Source organism: Sciurus vulgaris (genome assembly GCF_902686455.1).
Source record: "Sciurus vulgaris genome assembly, chromosome: 13".
NCBI classification, from domain to species: Eukaryota; Metazoa; Chordata; class Mammalia; order Rodentia; family Sciuridae; genus Sciurus; species Sciurus vulgaris.
In genome coordinates, this window is record NC_136474.1 from 37,368,154 (window position 1) to 37,391,581 (window position 23,428).

The following is a 23,428-nucleotide window of genomic DNA, read 5'->3' on the forward strand; positions in this document are numbered from 1 at the left end:
AGGCATTCTGTACCTTTAAAAACACTCAATTTATAAATAAAATTATAAACTCCAATATAAACACAAAATTATCCATTTATATATAAGGATTTCTTTGCTGTTCAATCTATGAAAGAATAAATGTTGAAAAATTATTTTAGATGGAATTTTGAATACAACTATAAGATAATTTGTTAAAAGTTCTGCCACCTAGAGATAAGTTTGTAACGCATTTTAAAAAGGAAAAAAGATGGTTGGTACTGATTCTTTGCACATGCCTCATCCACTGGTCCAGAGTTAGGTGGTGATGAATGCATTTGGTATGTTTGCAAGCTGAGGTGTTGTCAGCAGTAGCAGAGGGCTCCTTTAACAGGGAGCCATCAAGAGTTGTGCTGCTTGTGAGTTAGGGAAAAAAGAGGTCCCATTCCAGATTCTCAGTAGTAGCCTAACGGTGACAGCTGATGGGTTTGAAAGAATATGCTGAAAAGGACAAGCATCTTTGCAACTGATTTAATGTCACTTCCATTTTCCCTCTGATCCTGCTTCTCTGTGGAGGGGGAAAGTACCTCTCTCCACCTGCAAGCCACCCATTTTCTGGTCAACCTTACCCTCACCTGGACTGGCGACTGCCAGTGTCCTTAGCATACGGTGAGGTCCTTAGCATGGAGGTGGCCTCTAAATCTGTGGCTGAGTTATATGGTGGCCCTGAGGAGGTAGTACTGGAGGACTGAGATGTAATTGGCTGAAAGTTTTCCTAAGATTCGTGTTCGAGTATGAAGGAGGTGAATCTCTATAGTTTCCAAATAAAGAGCCAAGCCATTTAGTAGAAGAAAAAGCACAAACATGTGTCCTGAAGGAATTTTTAACACACAATAGGAAGTATCATTGTTATTTTAACTAATAAAAAAGGTAAAAGAAATCATATTTTGCATAGTAACATTCTTTCATGGTATTTTAGGATTCAAACAGATTTCAGGTTCAATGTATAAAGTAGTCTGGTTATTATTTTAGTATTCAATTGTATTTTGAATATTATTTCCCAAGAAATAATATAATTGGAATCTTCAAGTGAAATTTGTAAATATCATTCTTATATTCTAATAAAAGAAGAAAACATGGTAACAATTCTCGATTTTAAAAAGTTTTTTAAACATTCAAAAGTTCTTTAAAAAATTCTCCTGTGTAGAGATAAATATGTTATCACTTCTAAAATAGTCTATTTTTTACATAGAGGGGAATAAAGGAATGATATGGGGAGGCAGGTAGTGGGGGGCAAAGTAGGTGTCACCTTTCTCATACTTGTCTTTCAGATGGAACCCCAGTGAGCTGGTGGGTTGGAAGAACCAATGAAACACACACTTACTGGGGAGGTTCTCTGCCTGATGCTCAAAAGTGTACTTGTGGATTAGAGGGGAACTGCATTGATTCTCAATATCACTGCAACTGTGATGCTGACCGGGATGAATGGTGATTTCCACATGCTTTCCCTGTGCAAACTGTAATTTTTTTATTGCTTAAACTATGCACCTTAGGCAGAAATAAGATAAGATAGTACAATAAGGACAATAAAGAATTCCCTAAGAAGTTAAAGAATATGATTTGATGTGTATGATGTCATTCATCTGAGGCCTAAAATATCAAGATGATGTTTCTATGTTATTTTTCTAATGAAACAAAATGGAAATACAAGATTAATGTTTCACATTCAATGGAAGTAAAGTTAAATTGAGTGTCCATGCCTGATCTTTAGTTGGTTTTTGACCCCTTAAATCCTTAAATGGCCACATGAGGAAAACCAGAAAAGGCCTTGTACCCATGAAAGGGACATATGGAACTCTAAATTTTCCCTACAGTTGGAGGTCTCAAAAGACTACAAACCCAATGAAAAGGTGAACAAGGACAAATCTTCCAGTTAGCACATGAGATAGAAAAAATTAACTTTCTGAAAACTCATGTCTAGACATGTCCTCACATTTTTAATTCAAAAAATTTGCAATACATAGATCTCAGAATTAAATTACCATGGCCACAGGTTGGTAGCACCAACAGCTTGTCATAGAGTTATAAGATATTCTTACTGCAGGTCTGCCCTCCTCCTGTGCAGGTGTCACAGGATTTTCACAGATAAAATGCCTCCAAATAGAAGCACACATTCCAATATTACAAAACACAAAAGAAAATGAGAGGCAGAAGAAACCACAAAGAGGAAAATTAGAAACTTAAACATCCCAGATAAATATAATTAGAAATGTAAAATAAATGTGTGAGCTGTTTGAAAAATAAGCAATGGATCTGGAACATGAGGAGACAATCAAATACTATTAATGAAGATAGTTGCAATTTACAAAAGAACCAAACAAATATTTGGATATGAAATTATTTTTTATGAAATTTTTTAAGACTTTTGGATCAAATATTGAACACAAATGATTTGAAGGCTGGCGAAATGAAAAATACCTGTAAACAAATTCCATGGATTGTAGCACAGAAACAAATTGGGAACCTCAGAAGGGGCGCAGACAGGAGAAGTGGTGTAGAGAAGAGAGAACACGTGTCTGGCTGAAATTTCTAAAGAAGATGTGACATAATTAGGAAGATTCAATATTAAATAGCTAAGAAATTCCTAGACTAGAGAAAATACTGAATTACCATGCAGGATAAATAAGAGCAAATCCATATCTAGACATACTATGGTGAAATTGAAGAACATTAAAGAAAATGTTGAATGGAAGAGATGGAAGAAAGACTTCTGAAAGGAAAGAACTGTGGAGCACAAACACTCTCTTCACAGTTGGAAATAAAATTATTATTCATCTCAAAATTTTCACTCAGCTGCTGTTTTCAAAAATGAGTGATAAAAATGAAGATCCTCACAGGCAATCATCTACTGAGAAGTTTACTGGCAGCACACCCTGCAGGAGGAAGTTCTAAGAACAACTTTCAAAAGGAAAGAAAATGACCATATAGGGAAAGTCTCAGATGAAAAAGAAATACTGAGAAAAGATATTTGTAAACTCAGAGGCCAAAAAATAAATAGTAGAACTCAAGAACATGTAGCTCTATTCATATATAGCTGCGTTTCATATATAGCTACATGGAATTAAAACATGAGAAAGCAATCATCTAATCTATTAAGGAAGATGATTGTAATTGACAGAATAACCAAGAGAATGTTGAGAAGTGAAAATATTGAAATTTGAACTTGGGGTATTAGCATTAAATTGCTTCAAGCATATGCATTAGATTTTTAAATGTAACCTCTAAAAGAATAAATATAGAGACAATAAATTCAAATCAGTAGAGGAAAGAAAGGAAAAACTGGGGAGTTTGGGGTTGCAGCTCAGTGGTGGGATGTTTGCTTGGCAGATTAAAAAAGGAAAACAAGGAGCCAAGGGGGAAGAAACCAATTTTGCAAGCTCAATTAATTCAAAAGAAGATAGGAAATGAGATTTTAAAAGAACAAGCAGCACAATAAGATCAGAGTAAGATCACAGTCATGCACAAGGAAAAGAGTGTTATGAAAATCTGCATTTAAATCTAGATATGTCAAACTGAATGAAAGCAAGCATATCTTGTCTGCACACGCAGAAATAATGCAAGTGAAATGGTTAAAAAATATGTTTATCAGGAAAATATGCACAAAATCAAGTAAATTTAAAAATTCCAATTTTGGACAAAGATTATACTTTTTAATTTTGCCAGAAATAACTAAGTTATAAATTTGTACACTTCTAATAAAAATAACTCAGAATTATTTTAAAAAAATAATTGACAACTGCAAGAAGAAATTCACAAATTAACTGATAGGAAAAGGTTGAAACTCACATCTGTTAGTAATTGGTAAAGCAGGCTGGAAAATAATTAGTAAGAAGACAGACTATTTTAAAACAAAACTAATAGCTCGATTTGTTATACATATAAAACTAAAGAATGCATCATTTTATCTAACGTTTTGCAAACTGGTTATTCAGTATTCAGATAGCAAAACTCAAAACCTTATACAAGAATTAATAGCATATGTACAATTTCTCTGATCACAATGCAACTTGGTTAGAAATGAATAGTAAAAATATTAAAAATACATATTCAAAAGTACAAATATTAGAAATAAGGCAATAAAGATTATATTATTCATGAGAAATAAACAAAAATCCCCAGAAAATTATTAAAATTAATGGGAATCTAGTAAAGCAGCTGAATTTGAATTCCTATGAAGAACATGACTCCATAAGAGAATGTTATAAAAACTATTTGCATAATCAGCAAAGGGTATGACAACTTGGAATAAAGATGAAAAAAAAAATGTAAGTCCTTGATGGAAAAGATAGCATAAACTTGATCATGAGAATTTAAGAGGACCTAAATGAATGGAAATAAGATTCTACTGCCATGCTTAAGAAAACTGGATACCTCTCCCTCAGGTGCTTTCTTTGATTTAAATCCAGACAAATGCCAAATATTTGTTTATGATTTTTTCCAACATGGCTCTAAACTCTATATAAACAGTGGGGGGAAAGAAGCTAGGACCACAGTGAAGATGGAAACTAGGTGGGCAGACCTAACGTATTTAACATGAAGCTTTATTTCAATGATGCAGTAATTAATGTAGTGTGGGTCTGCCCGGGGGATGTGCACATGGAATAGTGAAAGTCAACAGAAAGTCCAAGCTGGCAAAGTATGTAATTCTGGATGGTAATTATCTGGTATGCACACCCCTTTCATTGGAACAATTGTGAATTATGAACCTAGCATTTCCCCACTGTATCTTTCCCAGTAGCACAAAGTAGTCAAAGTTCTGTTTTACCACCAAAAAACATCCTTTGAAACAATGAAGGGTAAGAATTATTTCTAGAGCATTAGAAACTAAAAACATAAAGAAAATGGGTTTGGAAATTCTCTTACTGAATGATTTACTGAGTCTGGTGACCATGACAATTAGTATCCTGCATAAAACATAAGCAGTTGATAATGACCTGTACTAATGAGAAAATTTTTTAATAAAATTGTTAAAAACTCCCTCAGAGTTACTAAAGTACTTTACAGACAATAAAATCTGTGTTAACGCATACTACAAACATTATGATTTGCTTGTGAATTTTCAGAACTCTGTATATACATTGTTAATATCAAAGACAGAATTAAGTTGCAGTTTTTATTACATTGGAAAGCATAGCTTTTGAATGGTTCCTCAGTTATTCAAGGATCCTCAATGAATAACGAAAACACTTATTTTTCCTTTAAAATATTTTATTAAAATGGGAATCACAGGAATTAACATGTAACATTTACAAATAGGTACTTAATTTACAAGGTTAACCTTGTAATAAAACAAGTTCCCAGACCAACTTCCCCCATAGTCTGGTGGTACTTTCTAACACCTGATCTATGACAAACCAGATGTTGATGTGCTTGTTATAATCTGCTTGTGTGTTTTCTGCTTAGCAGGAAACATAGGGTCTTACTTATTTAGTCTAATATTTTGAAATGAATTGATTCAATAAAACTCTTTTTTAAATTACAGGGTATTCATCTCCTATTTTTCATAACACCATATGCAGTACCAGTTACTTTACTATTTTAAACAAGTAAAGTTTTAGTAATTTTAACTTTTCTATCTCAAAAGAATATTTTGTGGCTAAATAGAATTGGAATGATTAATAAATTACTCAGATTCATTTCTGTAGAGCTATTAGGTTGAACCATGTTAAATTCCTGGATTTTTTTCTTTTTTTTTTTTTTTTACCTGCGAAAGTGATATTTTTCTATGCTTCAACTTGTATACTCTGGAGTAAGTGAGAACTTTGTAATTCTTAGGAATTAAGACTTACTAGTTTCTACACAGATATGGGATATCAAAAAGATAAACTAGATAAAAATTTACTTGTCCATAAATTATAAATGCATATGTAATTAAAGTATACAATAAAAAGTACAGACAGCTTAAAAGGTATAGGAAAATCTTATTTTACCCAGAGGGGAAGTTGTTGATCACCAGCTTACCATCCAGGGACTCTGGCTCCTATTCTAATCCTTTCTGTATTGGAAACATAGATATTAATGTTTACCCATATACTAAATTACATAATAATAATATCACTGCTGCTATTATTATATTGATAGTATCCACTAGATTTCCTAGGGGTACTGATAGTGTTTTTTAGGTCCATATCCCCAACACACAGATCCTGGCAGATAGAAAATGTTGAACAAGTGTTTGTTGAATGAGTGGACGGTGACAAAAGTTGACAAAGCACTTTTCATACATTATCTCACCTATTAATTTTGAGCACCTGTCCTACCTTCATCTTGGTTTTGAGTCAGTATAATTTTTTTGTTTTTAAGTTTATGACATCAGCAAGTAGGGAAGTATCTAATAACCACAATAGGAATTTTTAAAGCTTTAGTACAAGAGTCCCCCCATATCCTTAAGACCCCAATTGATGCCTGAAATCACACATAGTACTGAACAAAGTATATGTACACACAGTATATGCACAGGTAGATGTATATGTACTATGTTTACATATATACATGCTGTTTTTTTCATGTATATAAAATATATTTTTGATAAAGTTCATAAATTGGTCACAGTAAGAGATTAATAATAATAACTAATTGTAACAATATACTATGATAAAAATTAAGTGAATGTGGTTCTCTCCCTTGAAAGAGTCAAAACAAATAATGTATTTCAACAAGGCAGACCATGGGTAATTGAACTTGCAGAAAGTGAAACCACAGATAAATGGAGACTATTGTAATAAAATGATGAGGATTGAAATTCTAAATCTTGTCAGGTGTCCTTTGTCTTGTTTGTATTTGTGAAGGCAGATTGCTTTTCTTTGCGTAACTTCTGGATTTAAATTCTACACAGTGGTTGAACTGGACAGAATCTCATGAGCCACTTAATTGCTTTAAGAATGTAACCTCACACCTGCACCCATGACCACATTTCTGAACTTGTCCACTTCCTTCTCAGTGGTCAGGTGCATGAACAGTGGTCTCCTATCCTCAGATACATGCTTATGCTTTTAAGTGTTAAGATGAGCAGTTTGATTTCCCTCTTATATGTATTTACAAATTTGCTTAATACCTCTTGAACTGCAATGAAAAATTATAATTTCTCATGTTATTCTGAATAATGTTGAGATGGTTGTGTTTATTTCCTAGGACCAGTGACACTGGAGTCCTTTCCCATAAGGAGCACTTGCCAGTCACTCAGGTTGTGATGACAGATGCAGGCCGGCCACACTCTGAAGCAGCTTATACCCTGGGGCCTCTGCTCTGCCAAGGGGACAGTAAGTAGCAGTCAGAGGGGCCTAATAATACATGGTCAATGTTTTATGAGAGATTAACTTTTTATAAAAAGACTATCTGTTTTAGTCATCTGTATTTCATAGGAATATATTAACATAAAAAATATAATTATATTGGAGAAAAAAGATAAATTATATTACTTTTGGGTAATATAATCTCTTTTGTGCTGTATTTATTTATTTTTTTTTATTGTAAACAAATGGGATACATGTTGTTTCTCTGTTCGTACATGGAGTCAAGGCATACCATTTGTGTAATCATAAATTTACATAGGGTAATGTTGTTTGATTCATTCTGTTATTTTTTTCTTTCCCCTCATCCCTCCCACCCCTCTTTTCCCTCTATACAGTCCTTCCTTCCTCCATTCTTGCCCCCTTCCCTAACCCTAACTCTAACCCTAACACTAACCCCTCCCACCCCCCATTATGTGTCATCATCCACTTATCAGCGAGATCATTCATCCTTTGGTTTTTTGAGATTGGCTTATCTCACTTAGCATGATATTCTCCAATTTCATCCATTTGCCTGCAAATGCCATAATTTTATCATTCTTTATGGCTGAGTAAAATTCCATTGTATATATATGCCACAGTTTCTTTATCCATTCATCAATTGAAGGGCATCTAGGTTGGTTCCACAATCTGGCTATGGTGAATTGAGCAGCCATGAACATTGATGTGGCTGTATCTCTGTAGTATGCTGATTTTATGTCCTTTAGGTAAGGAGTGGGATAGCTGGGTCAAATGGTGGGTCCATTCCAAGTTTTCTAAGGAATCTCCACACTGCTTTCCACCAGCAATGTATGAGTGTACCTTTCTCCCCACATCCTCGCCAACACCTGTTGTTGCTTGTATTCTTGATAATTGCCATTCTAATTGGGGTGAGATGGAATCTTAGGGTGGTTTTGATTTGCATTTCTCTTATTACTAGAGATGTTGAACACTTTTTCATATATCTGTTAATTGCTTGTACATCTTCTTCTGTGAAGTGTCTGTTCATTTCCTTAGCCCATTTGTTGATTGGGTTATTTGTATTCTTGGTGTTTAGTTTTTTGAGTTCTTTATAGATTCTGGAGATTAGTGCTCTATCTGAAGTATGATTGGCAAAGATTTTCTCCCACTCTGTAGGTTCTTTCTTCGCATTGCTGTTAGTTTCCTTTGCTGAGAGAAAGCTTTTTAGTTTGAATCTATCCCAGTTTCTTGCTTTTATTTCTTGTGCTGTGGGAGTCCTGTTGAGGAAGTCTGATCCTAAGCCAACATGTGGAAGATCTGGACCTACTTTTTCTTCTATAAGATGCAGAGTCTTTGGTCTGATTCCGAGGTCCTTAATCCATTTTGAGTTTAGTGTTGTGCACAGTGAGAGATATGGGTTTAGTTTCATTCTGTTGCATATGGATTTCCAATTTTCCCAGCACCATTTGTTGAAGAGGCTATCTTTTCTCCATTGCATATTTTTGGCCCCTTTGTCAAAAATATGAGAAAATTGTATTTATGTGGGTTTGTGTCCATGTCCTCTATTCTGTACCATTGATTTACCTGTCTATTTTGGTACCAATACCATGCTGTTTTTGTTAATATTTCTTTGTAGTATAGTTGAAGTTCTGGTATTGCTATATCCCCAGCTTCATTTTTCCTGCTAAGGATTGCTTTAGCTATTCTGAGTTTCTTATTCTTCCAGATGAATTTCATGATTGCTTGCTCTATTTCTGTAAGGTACATCATTGGGATTTTAATTGGGGAATTGCATTGAATCTGTATAGCACTTTTGGTAGTATGGCCATTTTGACAATATTAATTCTGCCTATCCAAGAACATGGGAGATCTTTCCATCTTCTAAGGTTTTCTTTAATTTCTTTCTTTAGTGTTCTGTAGTTCTCATTGTATAGATCTTTCACCTCTTTTGTTAGATTGATTCCCAAGTATTTTATTTTTTTCAAAGCTATTGTGAATGGGGTAGTTTTCCTAAATTTTCTTTCCAGAGACTCATCACTTATGTATAAAAATTGTGCTGTATTTAAATAAGACTACAGCTGTAAAGATTAATGGAATCATCAAAATAATTTGTCACTTGGTTAACAAACTTTTTCTTTCTTTCTGGTTTTTTTTTTCCCCCCCCATACTGGGGACTGAATCCAAGGGTGCTTTCCCACTGAGCCATGTCCCCAGCCCTTTTTATTTTTTATTTTAAGACAGGGTCTCAAGTTGCTGAGGGTCTCTCTAAATTGCTGAGACTGGCATCAAACTTGCAATACTTCTGGCATTATAGGCATGTGCACTGTGCTTGGCAGCAAACTTTTAATTCTTTTAAATTCCTGATCTAAAATACTTGGGACCAGAATCATTTTAGAGTTCAGGTTTTTTGTTTGTTTGTTTGGATTTGGGGATATTTGCATATATATAATGAGAAATCTTGGGAATGAGACCTAAGTCAAAACAGTAAATTCATTCCTGCTTTTTATATACCTTATGCACATTGCACTGATTTCACACATTATTTTCAGTTCACCTACATTTGAATGCAACTCATCACATGAGGTCAGGTGTGAAATTTTCTACTTGTCAGTATCAAAAAGTTTATGATTTTGGATCATTTCAGACTTTGGATTATACAATTAGGGATCTACTATGTTCTAAGTACAAGTACTTTGATGAATGCTGATAGGCCTAAAACTCAGAAGATAATGAGAAATCAAAAGGGCAGAGGCCATTATAGGCAGAATACCATTAGGTATTAATTAATCCTATCATGTATTAATTAATTCTGAATGTTACCCAGGAACCTTGATGACCCTAACTTCCTGAAAAACAAAAAGTAAAACGTGTCAATTCCTATCCTTTTAGTTTCTCCAAATAAACTCCATTAAGTCTGCTCCTCCCTCACTCCCGAGAAACTGCTCTGTTCTAGGTAACTAGTGTGACCCTGTTGTTGTTAAATCCAATTATTATTTTTCAGTTTTCCTCTTAATGGACTAGACAGCCACTTTGGACTCCATCATTATTCACTTTTTAATTCACTTTCCTTACTTGGCAGCCAGCATAACACAAAGTCCTCATTTCCCTCCTTTCCTCTTTGCTTCCTCTTTTCTACAATATTTATCTCATTAATAGGTTCACGTTAGGATGCTCTTGGTTCCCCTCCTTAACCTTGTCTTTCTCAGCATGAGACTGATTTCTTCCCATCAGTCTCCTGGCTTTAAATACTCAGTGACCCCATTTATACCTTAAGTCCAGTCTCTGAGCTTCAGGTTTGTGCATCTGACTAGACGATGCGGCTCTGCTTGCATCTTGATATGTACTTCAGTATAACCCTGACAAAGCATGGAAGTGAGAAAGAAGAGCATTTCCACAACCTTCCCTACTTTGGGGCACAGCAATTCCATTCTTCTCCCTGTCCCTTAAACTGAGACCATTGGTCATTTGTACCTTCTCTCTTCCTCTCACACTCTCATTACAACTCACATCCAATTCATCAGCAAATCCTGATGCTGCTAACTTCAAGAATGGATCCAGAATCTGACCACATCTCACCATCTCCATTGCTCCCTGACCTAGATTGTTGTTCCATTCAAGAAATGTTCTGCTTGCCTGACTCTGTTCACTCAGGCTTGTTCTGAGCACAGCCACCAGGGTAAATGCCATCTCATCACATCAGTCCTCTGCCCAGACCCAACAATTTTGCCTGAATCAGAGGAAGAACCAAAATACAGTGTCCACCAAGGCCAACAGCCACCATGCTGACCTCTGAGACAGGAAGGTCCTGGTGGGGCCTATGGAAACAAGGTCCTCCACGGGACCCTGCACAAGGGATTGCTCTGGGAGAAAGTCCTAGTGTTTCTGAATGTTATGATTAACAGTCTAGATAATAAAAATTACATGTTAAGGTGTTTTTCTGAATCGATTGATTTAAACATGGTATCCTGAATTATCAGGATAACTAATGCAGCATAATAATTTAGATCATGCTAGCATTTATAATAAAATTCTTAGCAAACCAGAAATATAACTTTCTTAGCCCAAGAAAGAATATCTACACCAAATAAAGCAAGGATGTAATTAATAGTAAAAAACTGAATTCTTTTTCCCTGAGACTGAGAACAAGATAAAGTTATCCAACTTCATCACTTATATTCAACAATTCTATCATAATGAAAGTCCTAAGCAGCACAATTATGTAATAAGATAAATAAATATGTACAGATTGGAAACAAAGAAAATTCTACTCACAAATACATATATATGTACATATATGTATATGTGGAAAATGCTTTTCTTTCTTGCTCCCATGCTCATATATATATAACTATTTTCACAGAAAATCTCAAATTTAAACACACACACATGCACACACACAAACCCTTCTGGCATGTAACAAAATGTGTTAACTTGAAATCTATAAAAGATCGAAGACAAGAATCAAGTAATGTAAATAAGTGAGGAGACATACTGTGTCCATGATTGGAAAATTCAACATAGGAAAGATGTTGAATCTCCCCAAACTAAGCAGACATTTCAGAAAGAAAAAAGAATGGCACAGATGTACATGTAAAGATGTTATACAACATCAACCATTAGGGAAGGCAAATTAAGCCAAAAATGTGGTACCACAACACTCCAATGTGAATTGCTAAAAAAATAAAAAAATAAAAAAAATAAAAACTGACAATATCAAGTGCTGGTGATGATGTAAAAACAACCAAATCTCTTATACATTGTTGATGGAAATAATAATACACAGCCTCTCTAGAAAACTGACAGTTTCTTGTAGAGTTACATACATACCTACCATATGATCCAGAAATTCCTCTCTGGGGTATTTACTAACCTGGAGGAATGAAAACTTATGTTCATCAGAAAAAATGTACACAAATGTTATAGTAGTTCTGTTCCCAAGTCTGAAAATGATGCTCATTGTTCTTCAGTGTGGTCAAACTATATAGCCTATCCACTTCAGGGAAGTCAGCAGGAGAAAGAAGCAGATATTGATATGTACAACAGCGTTGTTGGTGGATCTCAAAGGCATTCTACTGAGTGAAAGGAGCCAGTCTTGAAAGGTTATGAAGTACCTCACTCCGTTTATATGACCTTTGGAAAAGGCAAACTCTAGAGACAGAGAGGGACTGCCAGGGGTTAGGTATGAGGGAGAAAGAGTGATTTGGGGGGATAGAAGGAAGGAAATTTCCCAATTTTGGCAAAAGTAACACAAATTAATGCATGTGTTAAAATTTAAAAAGAGTCATTTTTACTCCTTAAATTATAAGTAAAATTGTGTTTAAAAATACAGACCATTTCTGTATTATCCCTCTACTCAGTTATCCATGTACAGAATCTTAACAATGTAAGTAATACCGTTTAAATATTCATGTCATGGCTTCATGTCCCGAAGAACCTCACAATGAAGACTTCCATGAGTAAGTAATGCATTCATTGGTAAAAACAAATGCTAGAAACATAAAATGCAATTGTTTTGCTATTACTTTCACTCGTGATCATTTTTTTTTTTTTCTTCTTCTAAACAGATTCGTTTTGGAATTCAGCTTCCTTCAATACTGAGACTTCATATCTTCATTTCCCTACATTCCGTGGAGAGCTCAGTGCTGATGTGTCCTTCTTTTTTAAGACAACAGCTTCTTCTGGGGTGTTTGTAGAGAACCTGGGCATTACAGACTTTATCAGGCTAGAGCTGGGCGGTGAGTTGCCACTGCCGACAAAGCCACAGGATGCTCAGCGATGAGCAGTAAATCCATTAGTATTCTCATTCCTAATATGCTGCCATGCTTCCTTATTAAGTATATTTTTATAAATACTAAAATTTCATGATTTTAGATATTCATCTTAAAAAGTCAGTATTCTATCCTTTTAACAAAATATCTCAGCTAATTAACTTAGAAAGGTTTATTTTATCTCAAGATTCTAGAGGTTTCAGCCCAAAATAGAGTGACCCCATAGTGTTGGACCGCTAGTGAGGGCAGCACATCATCATGGGAGCATATGTTTACCTCATGAGCCAGGAAAGAAAGAGAAAAAGGAAAGGACCAGGGCCCCATACCCTCCCAAAGACATTAAGACCTCCCTGGAAGGTCCTGCCTCCCAAAGGTTGCACCACTTCCCAATAGTGCCACACTGATGGCCAAGGCTTTAATAACACCGGGGCCTTTGGGGCTCACTCACCCAAACCATAGCAAGTAAAGAGGGAAACAACAACTCATGAGACATACAACATACTGCTACCTTACTTCTGTGTGAAGTCAGGAGATCAAACCAGACTGGTCAAGTAACTAATTTCTACTAAATTAAAAATTATTTGATTGCATTGACTGGTCACATTATATAGTCATATGTGCAAATCCTCATTTCTTATTTCAAATCTTTATTTCTTATTTCTTTTGTCAAAATTTTCACTTAAAGCTTTTTAAATCATATGAAGTTTAAAATCACCTTTAAGCAAAATCTTTTATATTTGAAGCCAGATCACCTGCTAGATTTCTTTCTATAGGTAAATATCTCTGCTGTTTAGAGCTTAGCAAGATGAATAATAAACTATGTTTTAGTCAGCTTTTTCACTGCTGTAACCAAAAGACTTGACAAGAACAATTAGAGGAGGAAAAGTTTATTTGAGGGCTCATGGTTTCAGAGGTCTCAGTCCATAGATGACCAACTCTAATCTTTGGGGCTTGAGATGAGGTACAACATGATGGCTGAAGAGAGTGGAGAAGGAAAGCAACTCAGGACCTGGTACTAGGAAGCAAAGAAAGAGCTCTACTTACTAAGAACAAAATATAAGCCCCAAAGGCATGTCCCCAAGGACCAACCTCCTCCAGCCACACCCTACCTGCCTACTGTTACTTATTATTAGTTAATTCCTATTAATGGATTAACACACTGATTAGGTTAAGGCTTTGATAACCCCATCACTTCACCTCTAAACCCTTTCGCATTGATTCACACATGAGTTTTTGGGGTACATCTCATATCTAAACCACAACAAACTCTGAGGAAGAATGTATTAAAATCAGTTTTGTTTTTCTTTCTCTAGGATTCAAATTTATTTTTCCCTTCTCACCAACCCCAAGTAATACTTTCTTGCATCACTACCCTGTTCATTATAAGCATGCCATGATACTGTTCTCATGTCCATTCAGGACTACATTTTCTTCCTTTCTAATTAACTTTCATATCTATGCTTTCCAGCTCCCACAGAAGTGACCTTTTCCTTTGATGTGGGGAATGGTCCTTGTGAGGTCAAAGTATGGTCACCCACTCCCTTTAATGACAACCGCTGGCACCACGTAAGGGCTGAAAGGAATGTTAAAGAAGCATCTCTCCAAGTGGATCAGCTCCCTCAAAAGTTTCAACCTGCCCCCACTGGTGGGCACCTCCGCTTGCAGCTCAACAGCCAGCTTTTCATTGGTGAGTACTGTTGGTTTTTAACTGATCTGTGCTTTAAGTGCAACTGGACTAAAAGAAAATATAAACAAACAAACAAACAACAACAACAAAAAAATAGCAGTGATGCCTGTAATCCCAGCGACTCAGGAGACTGAGTCAGGAGGATCACGAGTTCAAAGCCAGCCTTAGCAACTTAGCAAGGCACTAAGAGCCACTCAATGAGACCCTGTCTCTACATAAAATATAAAAAGGGGCTCAGTGGTTAAGATCTCTATCTCTAGGTTCAATCATTAGTATTAAAAAAAAAAAAAAACAGTGATAATAGCAAACAGCAATGATGACAGCGGAGACTGTGGCACCATTTGCAAGACCTTTATACTTAATATTTAATATATCCTTTCACAGATGCTTTTGCACCCATTAGTGACAAGATAATGCAGCCTCAGAGAGATTGACTGACTTGAACCACAGAAACCCAAACTGACCCAATTAGAAATCTACATGTGTTGGGCTAATTTCCAAATTTATACTCAATGTGATAGCCAATTTGCATTTTCTTCAGATATTTCTCAACAATATTATTTTATAGAACATTTAGCCATTTTTATCCACTTCTTCTATTTCATATCTCAGTGGAATTAGAGAACCTGCCTTGCATTTGGGACCGAATCCTCCAGGGTACCCTCTAAAACAGACTACAGGAGACCAAGACACAGAAGTCATTTGGTGTGTCTGTCCCTGGCACGAAGTCCGCCCTTCTAGCTCCTTACTTCCTTTGTCCTAATTCACCTCTGCTTCTCTATGTTCACACTAGTCATGTTCATGACCATGTCTGACTTCTTTATTCCTCTGCCTATCCTTTAAAGATTACAGCTCTGACTGTAATCATGTGCTACTGACCAAGGAGCACATGACTATAATCCCAGTGATTTGTGAGACAAAGGTAGGAAGATCACAAGTTTGAGGCCAGCTTCTGAAACTTGGTGAGACCCTCTCTCAAAATAAAATAAAAAAAAAAAAAAAATTAAATTAAATAACAATTTTAAAAAGAGCTGGGAATGTATCTCAGTGATTAAATGGTCCCTGGTTTCATTCCCAGTACAGAGGATTGGTAGAGAGATAGTTCTGGACAATGGGAAATCTTCCCTGTATTTTTTTTTTTTTTTTGGTTATTTTATTTTTGTTTGTTTTTCCCAAAGGAAAAAATGTTTCATTACATTATTTTTCAAGCAACTTTATTCTAATTTGGAAAAGTAAGCAGATGAACCAAGTAGCTCTCAGTCATTTCTCGTGTCTTTTAAAGTAAATGAGAGTAAAGTCCAATAAAACAAATATAAATCACAAATTAATAAGCTGGAAGATACCTACACCACAGAGGGTCTAATGCTATTCAGTGAATTCAAGTGATTGTGTGTGGGAGGGTGGGGAGTATATAACCCATGATTCCTTAAAAATTGATGTCAAGCACAATTAGTTCTTATTGGTATAAAGCTTCACTTCAAATCATCAAACTACAGCTCAGTTTAAATGATTTTATTTTCTGATTTATAATCCTAAGGATAATTAATGAAATTTCTTGAAGCCAAGTTTGCATGAAATTCACTTAGAATTAGCATCCCTACTAGGGTAAGATTTCTAATGCTTTGAGAAGCTAGTTGAAAGTTCAGATTTGGGGGTACCCTAGATATAAGCCCCACATCTGTGTTTTTTAACAAGCTCTGCAGTTAATACCTGTGCTTTCATGTTTGAGAATTATCACCTTATACTCACATGAGACATAAGAAAAAAACAGCAGTGCATAGTGTTCAGGTTATGTTACACCACCATGACTCTGAAGTACTGGGGTCCAGCCAGTAGGCCTAGGGTCATAGGATCATAGTTTCACCCTAGTATCTTCTTTGTTGCTCCCTCCTCGGTTCCTCTTCACAACTTTAGTGCTGAGAGCTCTTCAAATGAAGAAGTTCATATATAGAGAGATTTTCAGCTATATAACCTTTCAAGGCACATCATAGTTTTTATAAATTTAAGCTATTTAAAAATGATCAGGGATCTTTATTTTGTGTTTATAAAGGAAAAATGTAAATATCTTTTTAAATGTAACTTGAAAAAGTATTTTTAGAATATTTACTAAGTTCAACTATTAAAAGTATATTTATATTTGTGATTTGTTCAGTGCCGTTTAATAATTCTCAACATTTGGTCACAGTCTATGTTTTCAAAATTGCATTTGTTTAGAGAACATTTTTAAAGGTCCTGGTTTTTGATCTTCTCCACAAGGCCTCAGGTGGACAGTGTCGACTTGCCAATAGCACAGGAGGAACTTGCTGCCATTTGCAGTGTTTCCCTTGCAGGTGGAACCGCCAGCAGGCAGAGGGGCTTTCTGGGGTGCATTCGGTCCCTGCAGTTGAACGGGATGGCTCTGGACCTGGAGGAAAGAGCCAAGGTGACGCCAGGAGTGGAGCCAGGGTGTTCAGGACACTGCAGCAGCTATGGACACTTGTGTCTCAATGGTGGGAGATGCCGAGAACAGCACAGAGGGGTGACTTGCGACTGTGCCTCCTCTGCCTATGAGGGCCCATTCTGCTCACATGGTGAGTGGCCAAGAAGCAAGTTACAGGGATAGCATGAAGAATGTTCTGGCATTTGATGCTACTAAGAAAGGACAAAGCAACTCTATGTGATGATTTGAAATAGTTTCTGTCCCAAATCCTCTGTGCAATTTGGGAAAAGATATGAATCGTTTTTGAGAGGCAGTGACTACTTCTGTTAGCTCTGGTAACAGGCATTTCTGGACTACCGTAGTGAAACACCCTACGGAGAGCAATAATCTCTGAATCACACATTTAGACTAGAGATTTAATTTCATGTAAATCTAAGATGAAGCATTTTGAAGGCAACAGTAACATATTCATTGTTATAACTTCAAGTTATGGGAGTAAGGGAGAATGAGTTATCTATGTGTAATATTTTATTGGATAAATAATACTATTAAAAATTTTAAGAGTAAATGAAACAGAAAATGAAACCATAAAATGCCATTATTATTTTCTCTCTTGGGATACTGAGGGATTAGAGTTTTTTTTAAAATGTGCATGAAGCAAGCGTCTTGCCTTACATATTGCTAACATAACAAAAATCTTGTCCAGAGATTTCTGCCTATTTTGGAGCTGGTTCCTCGGTGATCTACAGTTTTCAAGAGCATCACAACTACACCTTCAATGGAAACTCCAGCTCCTTGGCAGCTTTATTTCATGAGGAGCTAACACTAACCAGGGAAATAGCCACCTTGAGCTTCCGAACTACAGGGACTCCCAGCCTACTGCTGTATGTGAGCTCCTTCCACGAGGAGTACCTTTCAGTTATTCTTGCCCCAAATGGTGAGTATGAGAACCATGAGACTGAATTAGAAAAGTGTGACTGTAAAGCCACGGGCCCTTTTCAGTGATCCAGCCTCAAACCAGGACATTCAACACCATGCTCCCAACTCTGGCTTTACTAGGGATGCCTTATTTTTCTTTATAACCTCAAATGTTTACGGCAAAAGTTAACATTTCAACAATTAAATTAAGATGCCTTTCTCCCATAACCATTAGATTATTTTATGGGTTTAGTATGAAGCTGTATCTCCTATAATTGCTAGGGGACCTGTGCTTCTCTGCATGAATTATCTAAATGAGTTTTGTAGTTCACTTTGAAATAGCTTGTTTAATATGTGGAAAATATTTCCACCTCCTTCTAAGAAAAAATTAAAGAAGTACTTAAACCATAGAAAAGCCAATATCCATATACATCAGATAAATACTACGTTCTTCATCAGTAGTTGAGAAATCATTGGTGTTATGTATTTATGAAAAAGTTGAGAGTGACCCACCCAACCCAAGCCTGCTAAGGCTTTTCCAGGAGTGTACAGTTGAAGAACAAACCTCCTTAACCTAGTTTCATGGATATGTATAAACCATAGGATTCATTATAGGTATTAAGAGAATTTTGGAGCTCCATCTGTGAAGGAGCACAGTTAGTAAAATGAGAGATTTGGATACTGCAACAAACCACATATTTCTGTTTTTCCTATTTCTTTGTTATGGCGCAAACATTAGGGAAAAAAATCCTGATCATGTAAGGAAAAAATTAATTATGAAAATGTCAACAATACATTAAAATACAGTGAAATCAGATTAAAAGAAGTTCTAGAACCTGAACATTAATGCAGTATTACATTTTTACCATTTAATAATATGACTATCACATTAATAATTGACTTAGAGCTTTGCTCAGAGTTCTCATATGCTCAACTTATACTTTTTCATTTAGTTAAGAAAAATTGAGGATCTTGGAAAGGAGACTGCTTATTATAATCTGTTTGATATTAACTTTTAAAATAGTAATTGGATTTAGAATGTGGCCCTAAAATAGCTCATAAATGATCACTTTTCTAGGAGAATTGTATATTGCTCCACCCAAAATAATGCTCCATAGATTTCAAATTGTATTAAAAATTTTTTTTAATGTGATTCAGAATCTGCATGGACAATTTTGTAAAATTTTGGTTAAAACTGTATTTTTTTTTTCCTTGTCTTTAGGAAGTTTGCAGATCAGGTATAAGCTAGACAGACACAAAGAACCAGATGTTTTTAACTTTGATTTTAAAAATCTGGCTGATGGGCAACTTCACAATGTGAAGATTAACAGAGAAGCTGCAGTGGTCTTTATAGAGGTAAGATAGTAAATCCAACAGTGTATGACCTAAGGCAAAATTTTGATAATACATCTTAATAACAAAAATATACATTTAGCACTATTATTCTCTAAGTCTTGTTAGTACAAACATATAATTGAAGTGTTTTGTTTAGCAATGAGATTATCAAAGCTCTTGTTAGTAAGCACTAACAATTGAAAATGCAACTATTTAAAATGCAAAGTCGTCCTCATGTTTTACTTGACTTGATAGAGAAATACCTAATTTATAATAATGAATGTTGACAAACCCATTCCCACTTTACACAAAAGAACATGCTATAGCAATTTAAACATAACAAAAGGTCAAGATATTGCTTAAAATGAGAATATATTTTTTAAAAAGCACCAGAATAAATTAAACTTTGAGATTTAAAATACCTTATTGCATTTCCTGATGGATTGTATCACTTATAACTACTTAAACCATGAATAAAAATAGAGGGACAGTGAGGATAACTGGAATCCGATGTATTATTGAAATTGTTTAAGAAAGGGTTTTCTCCATTCTAAATAATCTATTGTTTGAAGTTGGTTTCTTTCACCTTTCTGATTACACTAACATATCACTTATCTTTGTCATTTTTCTTGGCCTGCCGTTGATTCCCATCCTCTTATCATCCAAATTGCTCACATTTCTCTGTCTGCCTCTTGTGGACTGTTTAATAGGTTAATGAGGATGCAAGGAGACACGCCACCCTGTCGTCAGGAACAGAATTCAATGCTGTCAAATCCCTTGTGTTGGGGATGATTTTAGGTAAGTGGAAGAGTGTCTCCCCACAAGACATGGCTCAGAAGCACCGAACTGCAAATGCAGGAAACTTTTGCTAAGCTGAAAGAGGCTCCTTGTCATGTTCATAATTTTCAGTGAGTGACAATCAAGGTAGAAACCATACTCTTATCTGTGTGCACCTGTAGTCCTAAGTGCCTCCTGCCTGAGGAGCAGCAGTCTTCCTTGAAAAACTCTCCCACTCCTCGTCCCTCACTTGGCAATCAGCATGACATTAGAAACTTGGTATTTTTCTAACAATTCCAAAAAGCCAAAATCAAAGCAAATATTAAACTTGCAAATTACATGCTATTCATGAGTCAAATACAGAAATCATTTAATGATAGAACTAGATAAGATTAAGAGAAGAGAATTGTGGGTTGCAATGAGATATGTCAGTTACTTTCAGCTACTCTTGTGAAATCACAGCCTAAATACCTCACAGATATTTTTTTACATGTGGTTATTTTCCATAAAATAAAAGCATACTTTACTAATTAGGCATCAAATTCTTTGTCTTTATTTTTCTTTTTTCAACATGAATTAAATAGAGATAAAAATTAATTTTTAAAAGTTATTTTAAAGGAAGCATTATGAATCTCAGTGCTCTCTAGGTGTTCCTATACATGATAAAAACAACTGTGTGAAGTTTAGATGGTGCAGCCTAACTGACAGCTCTGTGCTGGTCACATGACATTAAAAATACAGATTAAGGGTTGGGGGTATGGCTCAGTGGTAGAACAGTTGCCTAGCATGGGCAACACCCTGAGTTTCATCCCCAGCACTGCATGCACACACATACACACACACACACACATGAGAGACATTAAGTTTATTGAGGAGGGTATGTGAATTCTTTCTTACAAGTTTCTGGAAGAATTGATTGGAGAATTTCAGCTCAAAGTGGTGATTCTGCATTGTCATCACAATTTCAAGGTAGATAAAGAATCTAACTAGTCCTGATGTTCTATTAACAAGACAAACAGCTTGCAGTGTTGGTCTTTTCACATGATTTGTTACTCTAGCCCTACTTCTTATGTGTGGAAATCTGACTGAACCAGTTAAAACAGAAACAAAAATGATGATAGTTGCTTCACATTCTGTGTTGGGAGATGTTCATTACTGTTGAAGCCTGGTGTAGAAGTGCCCCTAGTTATTTTCCTAGTCTCTAGCAAACCGGCTCCACTTCCTGGGCATTTCTGGATATCCGTGTTTTCATGATATTAGTATATTTTTAATTCCATTTGAAAGTGGCATAGTATAAGAAACCAGAAGGAATTGGAGAAAAAGATGAAAGAAACTGCTCCAATTGTCAGCCATGGAATAACAGAGTACGGTTAGAGAAGGTTGTGAGATTCCAGAAAGTTCAAAGGCAGTATTGAGTTTTAGAAAACAGTGGTTGGAACCCAGTTTTCAGCAGTCAGCTGAACTATAATTGTTTTTAACTTGCTGGTGAATGCTGAGATAATCAAGGAGTACAAAGCCTTAGATAGATTTTTTTTAAAGAGTAGAATATTATACATTTCAATGTCAGTAGGAGGCTGAATCTTGAATGTTCTCAATACAGTAAAATGTTTGAGGTAATGGATGGGTTGGTTGAATTAATTTGGTTAGTCCACATTGTAACAAAAAATCATAGCATCATCATTTTGTATCTCATTCATACACACAGCTATAATTTATCAATATGTATATTTTTTAAAACATACAAGTAGAAAAGACTTTGCTTCTTTAAAAATTTGCTATTGATCTTTACCCTCTGTCCTGGCTTGTGGTGACTACATTTAGTTTGAGAGAAATGAGAAATTTTTCCTGTAGATGGTGCACCATTCCTGAGCTGTGTCCTGTGGATGGTGCACCATTCCTGAGTAGATGTGTTCTGTGAGTGCATAGGTGGTTCCTATCTGCCCTCAGTGAGCCAACTTCTCTTTATTCCCAGTGCTCTCTAGGAATAAGAAGTCTGCTTTTTTCCAACCACGAGGACAGAGTCAGTTGATAAACAAAACACACACACACAATTAACTTTCTACCCTTAGTGTCTTCAGTGCCTGACAGGAGAAATGAGTTGTGTTCAAAAACGTCCATAGGAAGTTGTCTTCTGTAAATGAAATTGGCAAAAGAATAGTTTTAAATAGAATTTAGCTTCAGATTTAATGTCTATAAAGAAAGATGCAATAGATTATGGAAATTAAGAAGTGAACCATATTAGATGAATAGCATTCATATTAGTCAAAAAATAGGATAAATTTTATTACATAAACTTTAATTTTCCTACCAATTAGTATGTAGAGGACAGTAGCACGGGACCAAAAATGTTAATGTTTTTATTCCAGTGATATATTCAATACCATGTCATTTCAGGTTGTAAAAAAATAAAGTTGAAATTTGACAATGAAGTTTATAGCCTGAAGCAATTGATCTAATAAAATAAATATTTCATTCATCTCTATGGAGAGGCATGCATCTTGAATTAAAGGCTAATACAAATTTTTATGCTTTAGATAACTTTATTTTAAGATGGCTTCTGTTCCAAGCTGCTACTTTTCAGTTAACAAACTAAGGATGATCACACTTTTGTTCTCAGATTTGAAGACAGCGAGTTGTCTTTAACTTAATTAAATTAATTTCATTAACTTAGAGTGAAATAGACCAACAGGTAGACTAAAGAGAGAACCATTCATTTTACAAAAAGTCATACTAAATTATGACAAGTTATTCAATACTTACTGTTTAATTAAAATTTTAAATAGAAAACAATTATATAAGTGAATCAGGTAAAAAATGGTGTTTTGAAATTAGTGTACATTGTGGAATGGCTAAATTGTAATCAACATATGCATCACCTCACATACTTATCACTTTTTTTGTATGGAAAATGCTTAAAATAGACTCTCAGATATTTTATTTTATATCCTTTCATCAACAGCTCCCTAACTCCCATCCCCACCAACCCTGGTAACCACCAGTCTGTCCTCAGCTCTGAGTTCAACTTTTACATTTCATATACACATAGTGAAATCACCAAGTGCTTTTCTTTCTGTACCTGGGCCTTCCTGGTTCATCTATGTAGTTGCAAATGATAGAATTTCCTGGAATCCAGATAGAGCTATTAGTAAGACAAAGGAATAAAAGGCATCCAAACTGTAAAAGAAAGACATTAAATTGTTTGTTTTCAAATGATATGACCTTGTATTCAGAAAATCCTATATATTACACACACAACTGCTAGAATTGGTAAACAAAT

At 35.3% G+C, this 23,428-nt stretch overlaps 1 protein-coding gene across 1 annotated transcript in view; it reads left to right on the top strand.

Annotated features, from left to right (window-relative positions):
- LOC306642730 (contactin-associated protein-like 3) overlaps nucleotides 1-23,428 on the top strand; it is a 237,119-nt gene that overhangs the window by 192,664 nt on the left and 21,027 nt on the right. The window contains 8 exon segments of the mRNA XM_079108476.1: nucleotides 1,290-1,446; nucleotides 7,150-7,277; nucleotides 12,812-12,982; nucleotides 14,484-14,702; nucleotides 17,033-17,272; nucleotides 17,828-18,058; nucleotides 19,262-19,395; nucleotides 20,085-20,172. Of these exon segments, the coding sequence (XP_078964602.1) occupies nucleotides 1,290-1,446; nucleotides 7,150-7,277; nucleotides 12,812-12,982; nucleotides 14,484-14,702; nucleotides 17,033-17,272; nucleotides 17,828-18,058; nucleotides 19,262-19,395; nucleotides 20,085-20,172 (1,368 nt within the window).